Source organism: Scyliorhinus torazame, chromosome X (genome assembly GCF_047496885.1).
Source record: "Scyliorhinus torazame isolate Kashiwa2021f chromosome X, sScyTor2.1, whole genome shotgun sequence".
Classification (NCBI taxonomy): Eukaryota; Metazoa; Chordata; class Chondrichthyes; order Carcharhiniformes; family Scyliorhinidae; genus Scyliorhinus; species Scyliorhinus torazame.
In genome coordinates, this window is record NC_092738.1 from 38,829,501 (window position 1) to 38,846,488 (window position 16,988).

Here is a 16,988-nt window from a genome sequence, read left to right on the forward strand (position 1 = left end):
CGTGCCCAGTATTCCAGATGTGGCCTCACCAAAACCCTGTCGGAGACTTCTTTATTCCTGCCCTCCAATCCCCTTGGAATAAAGGCCAACGTGCTATTTACCTTCCTAATTGCGTGTTGTACCTACATGCTAACTTTGCGTGTTTCCTTGTACAAGCACACGCAAGTCTCTTTGAACGTCGACATTTACAAGTTGTTAAACCTTGCACCTTTTTAAAAAGAAAATTCTGCTTTCCTATGCCTCTGAGCAAAATGAATAGCCACACACGTCCCCGCATTATACTCCACCTGCCACCTTGTTGCTCATTCACTTAACCTGTCGATATCTCTTTGCACCCTCTTTGTGTCCTCCCCACAGCTTACATTCCCCACCTAGCTCGGTCGTGATCAACCTCAAAACACAGGCCGTGTCAACTCGTCCCCCAAGTCTGGCCTGTGTCATTCTCCCAACACGTACCCAAACGGCCAGTCACACTCACACACAAGTCAGGGGGGAGACAGGCCTTCCTGCCAACCAGTCCAGGCGGGTGTTTATGCTGAGATATCTCAGTCTGACACAAGAGACTTTGTGGCGGAGTGGGGCGAGCATCCTGCCTCTGAGCCAGAAGCTGTGGCTCCGAATCCCACCCCAGGACGTGACGGCGAGGAAGGTGTGTCCATAACGCGGCCAAATGGGTCGAGTGTCAACCTGTAAATCCTTCCAAACGCCCCAATGGCCGGCGGGAAGAGCGGGAGAGACTCCTGGTCAGCCATGTGATGGAATAAATATTGGAGCCTCTACCATCACTGCCCATAGATCCAGATACAACACACCTTGCGTGCTCGGACTGCCAGAGTGAACGGTAATCCAGCACCACACCTCGGCACAAGCTGAGATGGAGCCTGGAGCCCTCCTGGTCTCTGCGACTCAAAATGGCGCAATTGATCATAGAATCATAGAACTTACAGAGCAGAAGGAGGCCATTTGGACCATCGAGTCTGCACCGGCTCTTGGAAAGAGCACCCTACCCAGGCCCACTCCCCCGCCCTATCCCCATAACCCAGTAACCCCACCTAACCTTTGGATACTAAGAGACAATTTAGCATGGCCAATCCACCTAACCTGCACATCTTTGGACACTAAGGGACAATTTATCATGGCCAATCCACCTAACCTGTACATCTTTGGACACTAAGGGACAATTTAACATGGCCAATCCACCTAACCTGCACATCTTTGGACACTAAGGGGCAATTTATCATGGCCAATCCACCTAACCTGTACATCTTTGGACACTAAGGGACAATTTATCATGGCCAATCCACCTAACCTGCACATCTTTGGACACTAAGGGGCAATTTATCATGGCCAATCCACCTAACCTGCACATCTTTGGACATGAAGGGACAATTTAACACGGCCAACCCACCTAACCTGCACATCTTTGGACACTAAGGGACAATTTATCATGGCCAATCCACCTAACCTGTACATCTTTGGACACTAAGGGACAATTTATCATGGCCAATCCACCTAACCTGCACATCTTTGGACACTAAGGGACAATTTAACATGACCAATCCACCTAACCTGCACATCTTTGGACACTAAGGGACAATTTAACATGGCCAATCCACCTAACCTGCACATCTTTGGACACTAAGGGGCAATTTATCATGGCCAATCCACCTAACCTGCACATCTTTGGACTGTGGGAGGAAACCGGAGCACCCGGAGGAAACCGACGCAGAGACGGGACTCCGCACAGAGAGTCACCTGAAGCTAGAATTGAACCCGGGTCCCTGGCGCTGTGAGGTAGCAGTGCTAACCACTGTGCCACCCCAACTGGTCACCAAATAGACCATTAAAGGAGTTTTGGCAGGAGCCGGGCCAACTGAGTGGCTTAAAGTCTTCAGACCGGAAAAAGAACAACAACAAAAAAAAAAAAAATCGAGCCATTGGAGAAACTTACTTGCTCACCAGAGAAGTTGAATATGGCTTTCATATTCGTCCCGTTTAAAATCCGCACCTGCTTCGAAAGAGCAAAAATGAAAAATGAGTCTATGATGCCAATCAGGAGATGTTGAGGAGTTACCCCTGGGGTGGTGCCCGAGGCAGTAAGACCTTTTATTTGGCAGGATTCTAGTTGACCCCCCAAGGTGGCGGTTCAGCCAAGAGTGGTCTCGCCTCGCTTCTCTCCCCCCCCTCCCCGACTCAGCTCCCAATATTCCACCCGTGCTCGGTAAGGGCACCATCAGGTCATTCCCAACACCAGGGTCGGAGCGAGCGTGTCTCGCAACCAACTGAGAAATGGAGGTACCATTGAGAGCAGGGTTCAAATCTGAGGGTCGGTTGGATGGACCAGGCCTGAATTCTCTAAAGTTTAGACAGTCGGGTGAGAGGGCTGATTTGCTCAAGGCATTAAAATAATTAAAAGATTCAACAATGACTTTCAATTCCTCTGCTGGGCGAATGGCACAGAGGGGCAGCAGCAATGTGCCCTGGTTTACATGGCACCCTGGCAGAGTGCGCATTCGGACACAGAGGCAGCCTCAGGGATGGGCCTCCGCACTCTGGAGTGGTACCAGCTTGGCTGTGCAGTGAGAACTCTGAACAGATTGGCCGTCACCCTTCGATGACGTTGCGAGCCAGGTGGCTGCCTGTAAATTTAATTCCACACAAATCTATGCTTACGTATCCAATTGCCTCCAATCCACGAGGTGCTCCAGTGACAAAGTCTGTGGACAAGAACGACACACGTCACCCATTTCAGAGAAACACACCCAAACCACATTCCCACCTCGCTCACAATCCCCTCCATCTCCCTCAAACCGTCCCTTCATCTCCCTCAAACCGTCCCTCCTCCCCTCCATCTCCCTCAAACCGTCCCTTCATCTCCCTCAAACCGTCCCTCCTCCCCTCCATCTCCCTCAAACCGTCCCTCCTCCCCTCCATCTCCCTCAAACCGTCCCTCCATCTCCCTCAAACCGTCCCTCCTCCCCTCTATCTCCCTCAAACCGTCCCTCCTCCCCTCCATCTCCCTCAAACCGTCCCTTCATCTCCCTCAAACCGTCCCTCCTCCCCTCCATCTCCCTCAAACCGTCCCTTCATCTCCCTCAAGCCGTCCCTCCTCCCCTCCATCTCCCTCAAACCGTCCCTCCATCTCCCTCAAACCGTCCCTCCATCTCCCTCAAACCGTCCCTCCTCCCCTCCATCTCCCTCAAACCGTCTCTCCATCTCCCTCAAACCGTCCCTCCATCTCCCTCAAACCGTTCCTCCATCTCCCTCAAACTGTCCTTCCTTCCCTCCATCTCCCTCAAACCGTCGCTCCTTCCCTCCATCAAACCATCCCTCCTTCCCTCCATCTCCCTCAAACCGTCCCTCCTTCCCTCTATCTCCCTCAAACCGTTCCTCCTTCCCTCCATCTCCCTCAAACCGTCCCTCCTCCCCTCCATCTCCTTCAAACCGTCCCTCCATCTCCCTCAAACCGTCCCTCCTCCCCTCCATCTCCCTCAAACCGTCTCTCCATCTCCCTCAAACCGTCCCTCCATCTCCCTCAAACCGTCCCTCCATCTCCCTCAAACCGTCCCTCCTCCCCTCCATCTCCCTCAAACCGTCTCTCCATCTCCCTCAAACCGTCCCTCCATCTCCCTCAAACCGTCCCTCCATCTCCCTCAAACTGTCCCTCCTTCCCTCCATCTCCCTGAAACCGTCCCTCCATCTCCCTCAAACCGTTCCTCCATCTCCCTCAAACCGTCCCTCCATCTCCCTCAAACTGTCCCTCCTTCCCTCCGTCTCCCTCAAACCGTCCCTCCTTCCCTCCATCTCCCTCAAACCGTCCCTCCTTCCCTCCATCTCCCTCAAACCGTTCCTCCTTCCCTCCATCTCCCTCAAACCGTCCCTCCTCCCCTCCATCTCCCTCAAACCGTCCATCCATCTCCCTCAAACCGTCCCTCCCCCCCCCCCCCCCCCCCTCCATCTCCCTCAAACCCACCCGATTATCTTCAATTGGTTGTTGGTGTAGCGATACGCTGAGCATTCACCTTACCTTCAATGGAATCGCCACTAAACTCCCCAACGGCCACGGAGTAACCTTTAAAAGAGGAAGACGGAACGTTAGCACTAGGATGGAGGGAGAGAGTTAGTGACAAGAAGTAGGGAGATCTACTTGGAGGGCTTAACGCGAGGGTGAACTGCACTGTGGGAGGGTTGGGGCGGAGGGAGGGCGACAGGGTCGGGACAGAGCGACACCCACAGAGGACTCGTCAATGGATGGAGCTATCAGGAAGGTTGTCCGAGTACGTCCATTGTTGTGCGAGCAGTGAGGGGGGCACTTTACTCTCCCCCGCTCCCATCCTCGGTCCAGCAAACATGGAGCGTTGAGAGACGCCAAGAGCAGAGCGGAGAGGGAAAGCTTCTCAAATCAATGTCGCATCCAAATTCTCCTCAGCTTCACAGGGGGGGGAAGGCCGACTTACCAAGGTAACTATCGTCAAATGAGGTTGGATAGGGCCGTGTACTGAATAAAGTTGAATTCTGGCTGAGGCTGAACAATATCCTTCGTGTCAGCGGAAAACAGCTGGCCTAAAAAACACAGTTCAAAACAGGTCATCCGGAGCCCACAACACCCTCTGACCAGGACTCGAGAGAGAGGAGACACCTCACCTCCTCCCCCCAACCCTCCAACACAACACCAGGACAGAGCGAGGGAGCGCGAGCCGGAGCGAGGGAGCGCGAGCCGGAGCGAGGGAGCGCGAGCCGGAGCGAGGGAGCGCGAGCCGGAGCGAGGGAGCGCGAGGCGGAGCGAGGGAGCGCGAGCCGGAGCGAGGGAGCGCGAGGCGGAGCGAGGGAGCGCGAGCCGGAGCGAGGGAGCGCGAGCCGGAGCGAGGGAGCGCGAGCCGGAGCGAGGGAGCGCGAGGCGGAGCGAGGGAGCGCGAGGCGGAGCGAGGGAGCACGAGGCGGAGCGAGGGAGCGCGAGGCGGAGCGAGGGAGCGCGAGGCGGAGCGCGAGGCAGAGCGCGAGGCGGAGCGCGGGAGCGCGAGGCGGAGCGCGAGGCAGAGCGCGAGGCGGAGCGAGGGGAGCGCGAGGCGGAGCGAGGGAGCGCGCGGCGGAGCGCGAGGCGGAGCGCGGGAGCGCGAGGCGGAGCGCGAGGCAGAGCGCGAGGCGGAGCGCGGGAGCGCGAGGCGGAGCGCGAGGCAGAGCGCGAGGCGGAGCGCGGGAGCGCGAGGCAGAGCGCGAGGCGGAGCGAGGGAGCGCGAGGCGGAGCGCGAGGCAGAGCGCGAGGCGGAGCGCGGGAGCGCGAGGCGGAGCAGGCGAATGCGAGACGGAGCGAGAGAGCGCGAGACAGAGTATGGACATCTCTCGATCACTACCCCACCTCCCAGAGAGAGAGGGAGCGACCCCCCCCCCAGAGAGAGAGGGAGCGACCCCCCCCCCCTCCCAGAGAGAGAGGGAGCGACCCCCCTCCCTCCCAGAGAGAGAGGGAGCGACCCCCCCCACCCTCCCAGAGAGAGAGGGAGCGACCCCCCCCCCCAGAGAGAGAGGGAGCGACCCCCCCCCCCGCCCCCACCTCCCAGAGAGAGAGGGAGCGACCCCCCCCCCACCTCCCTGAGAGAGAGGGAGCGACCCCCCCAACCTCCCAGAGAGAGAGTGAGCGACCCCCCCCCCACCTCCCAGAGAGAGAGGGAGCGACCCCCCCCCCCCCAGAGAGAGAGGGAGCGACCCCCCCCCCCCAGAGAGAGAGGGAGCGACCCCCCCCCCACCTCCCAGAGAGAGAGGGAGCGACCCCCCCCCACCTCCCAGGGAGAGAGGGAGCGACCCCCCCCCCCACACCTCCCAGAGAGAGAGGGAGCGACCCCCCCCCCCCCAGAGAGAGAGGGAGCGACCCCCCCCCCCACCTCCCAGAGAGAGAGGGAGCGACCCCCCCCACCTCCCAGAGAGAGAGGGAGCGACCCCCCCCCCCACACCTCCCAGAGAGAGAGGGAGCGACCCCCCCCCCACCTCCCAGAGAAAGAGGGAGCGACCCCCCCCCCCACACCTCCCAGAGAGAGAGGGAGCGACCCCCCCCCCCACCTCCCAGAGAGAGAGGGAGCGACCCCCCCCCACCTCCCAGAGAGAGAGGGAGCGACCCCCCCCCCCACACCTCCCAGAGAGAGAGGGAGCGACCCCCCCCCCCCCCACACCTCCCAGAGAGAGAGGGAGCGACCCCCCCCCCCCCCACCTCCCAGAGAGAGAGGGAGCGACCCCCCCCCCTCCCAGAGAGAGAGGGAGCGACACCCCCCCACCTCCCAGAGAGAGAGGGAGCGACCCCCCCCCTCCACCTCCCAGAGAGAGAGGGAGCGACCCCCCCCCCCCACCTCCCAGAGAGAGAGGGAGCGACCCCCCCCCCCACACCTCCCAGAGAGAGAGGGAGCGACCCCCCCCCCCAGAGAGAGAGGGAGCGACCCCCCCCCACCTCCCAGAGAGAGAGGGAGCTACCCCCCCCCCGCCCCCCCACCTCCCAGAGAGAGAGGGAGCGACCCCCCCCACCACCTCCCAGAGAGAGAGGGAGCGACCCCCCCCCCCCCCAGAGAGAGAGGGAGCGACCCCCCCCCCCCCCAGAGAGAGAGGGAGCGACCACCCCCACCTCCCAGAGAGAGAGGGAGCTACCCCCCTCCAGCCCCCCACCTCCCAGAGAGAGAGGGAGCGACCCCCCCCCCCCAGAGAGAGAGGGAGCGACCCCCCCCGCCCCCCACCTCCCAGAGAGAGAGGGAGCGACCCCCCCCCCCGCCCCCACCTCCCAGAGAGAGAGGGAGCGACCCCCCACCCCCCACCTCCCAGAGAGAGAGGGAGCGACCCCCCCCCCACCTCCCAGAGAGAGAGGGAGCAACCCCCCCCCCACCTCCCAGAGAGAGAGGGAGCAACCCCCCCCCACCTCCCAGAGAGAGAGGGAGCGACCCCCCCCCCACCTCCCAGAGAGAGAGGGAGCGACCCCCCCCGCCCCCCCCCCCTCCCAGAGAGAGAGGGAGCAACCCCCCCCCACCTCCCAGAGAGAGAGGGAGCGACCCCCCCCCGCCCCCCCCCTCCCAGAGAGGGAGCGACCCCCCCCCCCTCCTCCCAGAGAGAGAGGGAGCGACCCCCCCCGCCCCCCCCGCACAGCACCAGCTCAACCGCCTCAGCCTACCCCTCACACATCCCCCCCCCACCTCCCCAGAGAGAGAGGGAGCGACCCCCCCCCACCTCCCAGAGAGGGAGGGAGCGACCCCCCCCCCGCCTCCCAGAGAGAGAGGGAGCGACCCCCCCCCCCCGCCCCCACCTCCCAGAGAGAGAGGGAGCGACCCCCCCCCTCCCAGAGAGAGAGGGAGCGACCCCCCCCCCCGCCCCCCGCACAGCACCAGCTCAGCCGCCTCAGCCTACCCCTCACACATCCCCCCCCCCCACCTCCCAGAGAGAGAGGGAGTGACCCACCCCCACCTCCCAGAGAGAGAGGGAGCGACCACCCCCCCGCCTCCCAGAGAGAGAGGGAGCGACCCCCCCCCCCCCGCCCCCCACCTCCCAGAGAGAGAGGGAGCGACCCCCCCCTCCCAGAGAGAGAGGGAGCGACCCCCCCCCCCGCCCCCACCTCCCAGAGAGAGAGCCACCTCCAGAGAGAGAGGGAGCGACCCCCCCCCCGCCCCCCCACCTCCCAGAGAGAGAGGGAGCGACCCCCCCCCCCCGCCCCCACCTCCCAGAGAGAGAGGGAGCGACCCCACCCCCCCCCCCTCCCAGGAGAGAGAGGCGAGCGACCCCCCCCCCCACCCGCCCCCACCTCCCAGAGAGAGAGGGAGCGACCCCCCCCCCGCCCACCCCCACCTCCCAGAGAGAGAGGGAGCAACCCCCCCCCCCACCCTCCCAGAGAGAGAGGGAGCGAGCCCCCCCCGCCCCCACCTCCCAGAGAGAGAGGAGCGACCCCCCCCCCGCCCCCCCCCCCACCCCCCCCCCTCCCAGAGAGAGAGGGAGCGACCCCCCCCCACCTCCCGAGAGAGAGGGAGCGACCCCCCCCCCCGCCCCCCACTCCCCAGAGAGAGAGGGAACGAACCCCCCCCGCCCCCCCACCTCCCAGAGAAGGGAGCGACCCCCCCCCCCCCCCACCTCCCAGAGAGAGAGGGACCGACCCCCCCCCCCCCCGCCCTCCCAGAGAGGGAGCGACCCCGCCCCACCTCCCAGAGAGAGAGGGAGCGACCCCCCCCCCCCCCCCACCTCCCAGAGAGAGAGGGAGGCGACCCCCCCCCTCCCAGAGAGAGAGGGAGCGACCCCCCCCCACCTCCCAGAGAGAGAGGGAGCGACCCCCCCCCCGCCTCCCCAGAGAGAGAGGGACCGACCCCCCCCCCCGCCTCCCAGAGAGAGAGGGAGCGACACCCCCCACCTCCCAGAGAGAGAGGGAGCGATCCCCCCCCCGCCCCACCTCCCAGAGAGAGAGGGAGCGACCCCCCCCCCCACCTCCCAGAGAGAGAGGGAGCGACCCCCCCCGCCCCCCACCTCCCAGAGAGAGAGGGAGCGACCCCCCCCCCCACCTCCCAGAGAGAGAGGGAGCGACCCCCCCCCGCCCCCCACCTCCCAGAGAGAGAGGGAGCGACCCCCCCCCCCCACCTCCCAGAGAGAGAGGGAGCGACCCCCCCCCCACCTCCCAGAGAGAGAGGGAGCGACCCCCCCCTGCCTCCCAGAGAGAGAGGGAGCGACCCCCCCCCTCCCAGAGAGAGAGGGAGCGACCCCCCCCCTCCCAGAGAGAGAGGGAGCGACCCCCCCCCCCCGCCGGACTGCTCTGCTGCTGCAATATCTTACCTTGCCAGAAGAAGCTGCCAGGTCCTCCAATCACCACTCGGCCACTCTGCAAGGGCACAAGAGAGCTGGCATTATCCCGACATGCCCACACATACACAAACAGAAATGGGCAGCTCAGATCAGCAACCCACCAAGAGTCCAAAGCATATTGTCCTCTCATTGCAGCCAACAGCGACTGAGGGATCCGAGACACCAGAGGCCCCTTCAAAGTCCTCCTCCAAACTCACTCCCTTGCCCAAAATGCAGTCACCGGCACCCCACCCCGTCCTCCCAGCCCACCTCCTCCCATGAACTCACCCCCTCGATCCAGTAAAACACTAATTTGGCTCCTTCCATTCCGAGGCAGGCTGCCCAGTGGAATGCCCGCTTGTGTTAACAGGGGAGAAATTCTAGTCAGGCACACAACAGATTAACGCCATGTCTGAGAGTATCAGCTTGCCCATGCCCCTGGTCAGCCCCAACTGGCATGGATGGGGTGAAGTGTCGTCCCACATGCGAGACGTGGCAGTCGCTCCAAGCTGGTCAGCCTACAGTTGGCCACTGCGGCGGTACAGGCCAAGGAGGTAAGGGAGGGCGAACACTCAGTCTGCTGGGAAATTGGCAGACAGTTTCTCCGCCCTCACTGAAATCCATAATCGGTCCTGGCATCTCACCTCACCCTTGGGGCACGATCTGCGAATCCATCTCTGAGCAGCGGTGGAAGCTGGCATCATCTGCCCCGTGTGGCTCATTGATTCACCACAGGTGGGACGAGAGCGCACAGATTCTTTTATCTTAACCCTGGCTCACGACACAAAAGGTTTGGATTTTGCGCACCCCAGCGCCGGTTTCCACGGTTCCGCGTATCGCCTCCCTGCGGCCATTGCTGGGGGCCCGCTCCGCCCCGGGACCGGCCGAATTCCCGACGGGCGTGGATCTAACATGGTCCTGCCAGGCAGGACACTAGTGTGGCAGCTGCAGACTCAGTCCATGGCTGCCCTGGTCGAGGGTGGGCCAATTGGCAAGTGCGGAGCCCATATCTGCAGCAATCGCTGTTAGTTTTACGCTGGTTGGACTGCTAACCCGCTTCACGCCAGAAAAGGCCAGTTTTTTACGACAGCGTGGGGACATAGTCCCAAGAATCCAGCCCATAATGTCTCAGATCTTGGCGAAATTCTCCCCCAACGGCGCGATGTCCCGCCGACTGGCGCCAAAAAACGGCGCCAATCGTACGGGCATCGCGCCGCCCCCAAAGGTGCGGAATGCTCCACATCTTTGGGGGGCCGAGTCCCAACATTGAGGGGCTAGGTCGGCGCCCGGAGGAGGATTTCCGCCCCGCCAGCTGGTGGAAATGGCGTTTGTTGCCCCGCCAGCTGGCGCGGAATGCGGCGCATGCGCGGTGAGCGTCAGCGGGCGCCGACAGTTTCCCGCGCATGCGCAGTGGGGAGAGTCTCTTCCACCTCCGCCATGGTGGAGACCGTGGCGGAGGCGGAAGGGAAAGAGTGCCCCCCACGGCACAGGCCCGCCCGCGGATCAGTGGGCCCCCCGATCGCGGGCCAGGCCACCGTGGGGGCACCCCCCCGGGGGACAGATCGCCCCCGTGCCCCCCCCCCAGGACCCCGGAGCCCGCCCCACCGCCGCCTGGTCCCGCCGGTAAATACCAGCTTTGATTTATGTCGGCGGGACAGGCAATTTCTGGGCGGGACTCAAGGGCAATTGAGTTGTAGAACCATCTTCGGTGGGTCCTCGCCGGGGGGGGGGGGGGGGCGTAACGAGCAACAGCGCAATTGAAAGTGAGAAGACAGAAAATGTTGAGACTCTTACCTCTGTTAGGTCAGCGCTGAACCCGCCCCTGGCAGTACCCATGACCTAACGGTGAGTGCCACTCTGTCAAACATCAAGAGCATCATGACTAGGTGTCAGTAACTAACACAATGACAGTCACCTCACTGCTAAAATCCCAGGCCAGGCCCAGGGGAGAAAATCTGGCAGCTGCTAAATAACGAGGATCCATTTTGGTCAGAGTTTCAAATCGAAGCCATTGAAGGTGTGTGGCGGTGGGTGGGTGGGGGGAGGGGGAGGAGGTTTGTGGATGAGAATAGGGGAGAGAAAACTGAACTAATGCTGCTCATGGGGCTGACGGTTGAGGTGCATGCTGGGAATAGTTGTCACCCCAAAGAATTTTGCGCCCACCCTCCATTCAATGATGATAGTCAGAGAGCCATGCATCACAGAAAAGGCCCTTCCGCCCATCGCATCTGCGTGGGTCAAATCCGCTCACCTATCCACTCTAATCCATTCCCAGCACTGGGCCCAGAGCCGTGTCTGCCTTGACATCACAAGCGCACATCGAAATGCTTCTTGAATGTTCTGAGGGGCTCTGCCTCCACCCCCCTTTCAGGCAAGCGAGTTCCAGACTCCCACCCCACTCTGGGGGAAAAGGCTTTTCCTCACATCCCCTCTAAACCTCCTGCCCCCTCACCTTAAATCTCTGCCCCTGGCCATTGATCCCCCCCACCAAGGGGAAAAGTTTCTTCCTGTTTACTCTATCTGTGCCCCTCGTAATTTTATACATCTCAATCCTGTCCTGTCCCCCCCCCCTCAGTCTCCTCTGCTCCAAGGAAAACAATCCCAGTCTATCCAATCTCTCTTCATAACGGAAACTCTCCAGCCCGGACAACATCCTGGTAAATCTCCTCTGCACCCTGTCCAGTGGCTACCACATCCCTCCTGTAATGTGGATTCCAGAACTGCTCACAATCCTCTCGCTGTGGCCTAACCAACGTTTTATACAGTTCCAGCATAACCTCCCTGCTCTTAAACTCTCCGCCTCGGCTAATAAAGGCAAGTTTACCACAGGCCTTCTGAACCACTGTATCCACCTGCTCTGCTACCTTAAGGGACGGGTGTACATGCACACCAAGCTCCCTCTGATCCTCGGTGCTTCCCAGGGTCCTGCCGTTTATCCTGTATTCCCTTGCCCTGTTTGTCCTGCCCAAGGGCATCACCTCACACTTATCCAGATTAAATTCCATTTGCCCCTGACCAGCCCGTCAACAGGGAGAGGGGGAACATCGATCCCCATTCAGCGAGTCAACACAGGTGCAAGGTCAGGACATTGTGAACAATTTAAACCATCCCGAACTCCCAAGAATTTGTCAGATGAGCGAACCACTGGGGGGAGGTCAGGGGTCGAATTACCTCCAGAAGGCGCGAGGGGCAATTCAGATACCAGCAACACGCGAGTGTCAAAGAGCCTTTCTCAGTTTATTGGGGCCAGTGTGGGCATTCCCAAGACTGGCATCAGAAGGATACAGACACAAGGCAACACTTACTTGTCCGACACGGTGCATACTCCAAAACGACGCTGAAGTTTCGCAGAGACAGGTAGCAGGTCCCCACCAGCTCGCGCAGGTGTTCACTGCCTTTCCACTTGTAGCGAGGGGCACAGGCCTGGAAACAAAAAGGTCCAGGGAGGTCAAACAGGAACCACTCACAACCAGGTTCACAGGTCACTAAAAGTGGCAACACAGGTGGAGAAGGCAGTCAAGGACACATACTGGGCGTGATTCTCCCATTAGGCAGCGGAGTATCTAAGCCAGAACCAGGGACGATAGTGACGTTTAAGGGGCATCTTGACAAATACATGAATAGGATGGGAATAGAGGTATACGGACCCAGGAAGTGTAGAAGATTGTAGTTTAGTCGGGCAGCATGGTCGGCACGGGCTTGGAGGGCCGAAGGGCCTGTTCCTGTGCTGTACTTTTCTTTGTTCTTTGATTAAATGTATTCCTGTAGCTTCCCTCACATGATGTGCTGCCTCCTACCTTTTCCCCAAACATCAAGATGTTTTCAACGAACAAAGCTGATCATAAAATAGAATCATACAATCCCTACAGTGCAGAAGGAGGCCATTCGACCCAGCGAGACTGCATCGACCCTCTGAAAGAGCCTAGGCCCACTACCCACCCTATCCCCGTAATCCCACCTAACCTGCACATCTTTGAACACTAAGGGACAATTTAGCATGGCCAATCCACCTAACCTGTACATCTTTGGACACTAAGGGACAATTTAGCATGGCCAATCCACCTAACCTGTACATCTTTGGACACGAAGGGACAATTTAGCATGGCCAATCCACCTAACCTGTACATCTTTGGACACTAAGGGACAATTTAACACGGCCAATCCACCTAACCTGTACATCTTTGGACACTAAGGGACAATTTAGCATGGCCAATCCACCTAACCTGCACATCTTTGGACACTAAGGGACAATTTAACATGGCCAATCCACCTAACCTGCACATCTTTGGACACTAAGGGACAATTTAACATGGCCAATCCACCTAACCTGCACATCTTTGGACACTAAGGGACAATTTAACATGGCCAATCCACCTAACCTGCACATCTTTGGACACTAAGGGACAATTTAACATGGCCAATCCACCTAACCTGCACATCTTTGGACACTAAGGGACAATTTAACACGGCCAATCCACCTAACCTGCACATCTTTGGACACGAAGGGACAATTTATCATGGCCAATCCACCTAACCTGCACATCTTTGGACACTAAGGGGCAATTTAACATGACCAATCCACCTAACCTGTACATCCCTGGACACTAATGCACAATTTAACATGGCCAATCCACCTAACCTGCACATCTTTGGACACTAAGGGACAATTTATCATGGTCAATCCACCTAACCTGCACATCTTTGGACACGAAGGGACAATTTAGCACGGCCAATCCACTTAACCTGCACATCTTTGGACACTAAGGGACAATTTAGCATGGCCAATCCACCTAACCTGTACATCTTTGGACACTAATGCACAATTTAACATGGCCAATCCACCTAACCTGCACATCTTTGGACACTAAGGGACAATTTATCATGGTCAATCCACCTAACCTGCACATCTTTGGACACAAAGGGACAATTTAGCACGGCCAATCCACCTAACCTGCACATCTTTGGACACTAAGGGACAATTTATCATGGCCAATCCACCTAACCTGTACATCTTTGGACATGAAGGGACAATTTAGCATGGCCAATCCACCTAACCTGCACAGCTTTGGACTGTGGGACGAAACCGGAGCACCCGGAGGAAACCCACGCAGACACGGGGAGAACGAGCAGACTCCGCACAGACCGTGACCCAGCGGGGAATCAAACCTGGGACCCTGGCCTTGTGAACTAGCAATTCACCTTGTGTCACTCCCCAGCCTTCTCCCCATAGCCCAGCACATTTTTCCTTTCCAGATAATGATGCACTCCCTTTTGAATTCCTCGATTGACTCTGCCTCCGCCACACTCTCAGGCCGCACATGCCAGACCCTACCCACTCGCTGTGTGACTCTGCCTCCGCCACACTCTCAGGCCGCACATCCCAGACCCTACCCACTCGCTGTGTGACTCTGCCTCCGCCACACTCTCAGGCTGCACATCCCAGACCTACCCACTCGCTGTGTGACCCTACCTCCGCCACACTCTCAGGCTGCACGTCCCAGACCTACCCACTCGCTGTGTGAACCTACCTCCCCCACACTCTCAGGCCGCACATCCCAGACCCTACCCACTCGCTGTGTGACCCTACCTCCGCCACACTGTCAGGCCGCACATCCCAGACCCTACCCACTCGCTGTGTGACCCTACCTCCGCCACACTCTCAGGCCGCACATCCCAGACCCTACCCACTCGCTGTGTGACCCTGCCTCCGCCACACTCTCAGGCTGCACATCCCAGACCCTACCCACTCGCTGTGTGACCCTGCCTCCGCCACACTCTCAGGCTGCACGTCCCAGACCCTACCCACTCGCTGTGTGACCCTGCCTCCGCCACACTCTCAGGCCGCACATCCCAGACCCTACCCACTCGCTGTGTGACTCTGCCTCCGCCACACTCTCAGGCTGCACATCCCAGACCTACCCACTCGCTGTGTGACTCTGCCTCCGCCACACTCTCAGGCCGCACATCCCAGACCCTACCCACTCGCTGTGTGACTCTGCCTCCGCCACACTCTCAGGCCGCACATCCCAGACCCTACCCACTCGCTGTGTGACTCTGCCTCCCCCACACTCTCAGGCTGCACATCCCAGACCCTACCCACTCGCTGTGTCACTCTGCCTCCGCCACAGCCTCAGGCTGCACATCCCAGACCCTACCCACTCGCTGTGTGACTCTGCCTCCGCCACACTCTCAGGCCGCACATCCCAGACCCTACCCACTCGCTGTGTCACTCTGCCTCCGCCACACTCTCAGGCCGCACATCCCAGACCCTACCCACTCGCTGTGTGACTCTGCCTCCGCCACACTCTCAGGCCGCACATCCCAGACCCTACCCACTCGCTGTGTCACTCTGCCTCCGCCACACTCTCAGGCCGCACATCCCAGACCCTACCCACTCGCTGTGTGACCCTACCTCCGCCACACTCTCAGGCTGCACATCCCAGACCCTACCCACTCGCTGTGTGACTGCCTCCGCCACACTCTCAGGCCGCACATCCCAGACACTACACACTCGCTGTGTGACTCTGCCTCCCCCACACTCTCAGGCCGCACATCCCAGACCCTACCCACTCGCTGTGTGACCCTGCCTCCGCCACACTCTCAGGCTGCACATCCCAGACCCTACCCACTCGCTGTGTGACTCTGCCTCCGCCACACTCTCAGGCCGCACATCCCAGACCCTACCCACTCGCTGTGTGACTCTGCCTCCGCCACACTCTCAGGCTGCACATCCCAGACCCTAGCCACTCGCTGTGTGACTCTGCCTCCGCCACACCCTCAGGCTGCACATCCCAGACCCTACCCACTCGCTGTGTGACCCTGCCTCCGCCACACTCTCAGGCTGCACATCCCAGACCCTACCCACTCGCTGTGTGACTCTGCCTCCCCCACACTCTCAGGCCGCACATCCCAGACCCTACCCACTCGCTGTGTGACTCTGCCTCCCCCACACTCTCAGGCCGCACATCCCAGACCCTACCCACTCGCTGTGTGACCCTGCCTCCGCCACACTCTCAGGCTGCACATCCCAGACCCTACCCACTCGCTGTGTGACTCTGCCTCCGCCACACTCTCAGGCCGCACATCCCAGACCCTACCCACTCGCTGTGTGACTGCCTCCGCCACACTCTCAGGCCGCACATCCCAGACACTACACACTCGCTGTGTGACTCTGCCTCCGCCACACTCTCAGGCTGCACATCCCAGACCCTACCCACTCGCTGTGTGACTGCCTCCGCCACACTCTCAGGCCGCACATCCCAGACACTACACACTCGCTGTGTGACTCTGCCTCCGCCACACTCTCAGGCTGCACATCCCAGACCCTACCCACTCGCTGTGTGACTCTGCCTCCGCCACACTCTCAGGCTGCACATCCCAGACCCTACCCACTCGCTGTGTGACTCTGCCTCCGCCACACTCTCAGGCTGCACATCCCAGACCTACCCACTCGCTGTGTGACTCTGCCTCCGCCACACTCTCAGGCCGCACATCCCAGACCCTACCCACTCGCTGTGTGACTGCCTCCGCCACACTCTCAGGCCGCACATCCCAGACCCTACCCACTCGCTGTGTGACTCTGCCTCCGCCACACTCTCAGGCCGCACATCCCAGACCCTACCCACTCGCTGTGTGACTCTGCCTCCGCCACACTCTCAGGCCGCACATCCCAGACCCTACCCACTCGCTGTGTGACTCTGCCTCCGCCACACTCTCAGGCTGCACATCCCAGACCCTACCCACTCGCTGCGTCACTCTGCCTCCCCCACACTCTCAGGCCGCACATCCCAAACCCTACCTACTCGCTGTGTGACTCTGCCTCCGCCACACTCTCAGGCCGCACATCCCAGACCCTACCCACTCGCTGTGTGACTCTGCCTCCGCCACACTCTCAGGCTGCACATCCCAGACCCTACCCACTCGCTGTGTGACTCTGCCTCCGCCACACTCTCAGGCCGCACATCCCAGACCCTACCCACTCGCTGTGTGACTCTGCCTCCGCCACACTCTCAGGCTGCACATCCCAGACCCTACCCACTCGCTGTGTGACTCTGCCTCCGCCACACTCTCAGGCTGCACATCCCAGACCCTACCCACTCGCTGTGTGACTCTGCCTCCCCCACACTCTCAGGCTGCACATCCCAGACCCTACCCACTCGCTGTGTGACTCTGCCTCCGCCACACTCTCAGGCCGCACATCC

At 60.4% G+C, this 16,988-nt stretch overlaps 1 protein-coding gene across 1 annotated transcript in view; it reads right to left on the reverse strand.

The window, feature by feature from the left end:
• Positions 1 to 16,988, reverse strand: part of LOC140405336 (integrin alpha-5-like) — a 207,417-nt gene that overhangs the window by 72,203 nt on the left and 118,226 nt on the right. The window contains 9 exon segments of the mRNA XM_072493627.1: positions 1,952 to 2,008; positions 2,674 to 2,717; positions 4,028 to 4,072; positions 4,458 to 4,501; positions 4,503 to 4,563; positions 8,779 to 8,824; positions 10,582 to 10,608; positions 10,610 to 10,644; positions 12,093 to 12,210. Coding sequence (XP_072349728.1) covers positions 1,952 to 2,008; positions 2,674 to 2,717; positions 4,028 to 4,072; positions 4,458 to 4,501; positions 4,503 to 4,563; positions 8,779 to 8,824; positions 10,582 to 10,608; positions 10,610 to 10,644; positions 12,093 to 12,210 — 477 coding nt within the window.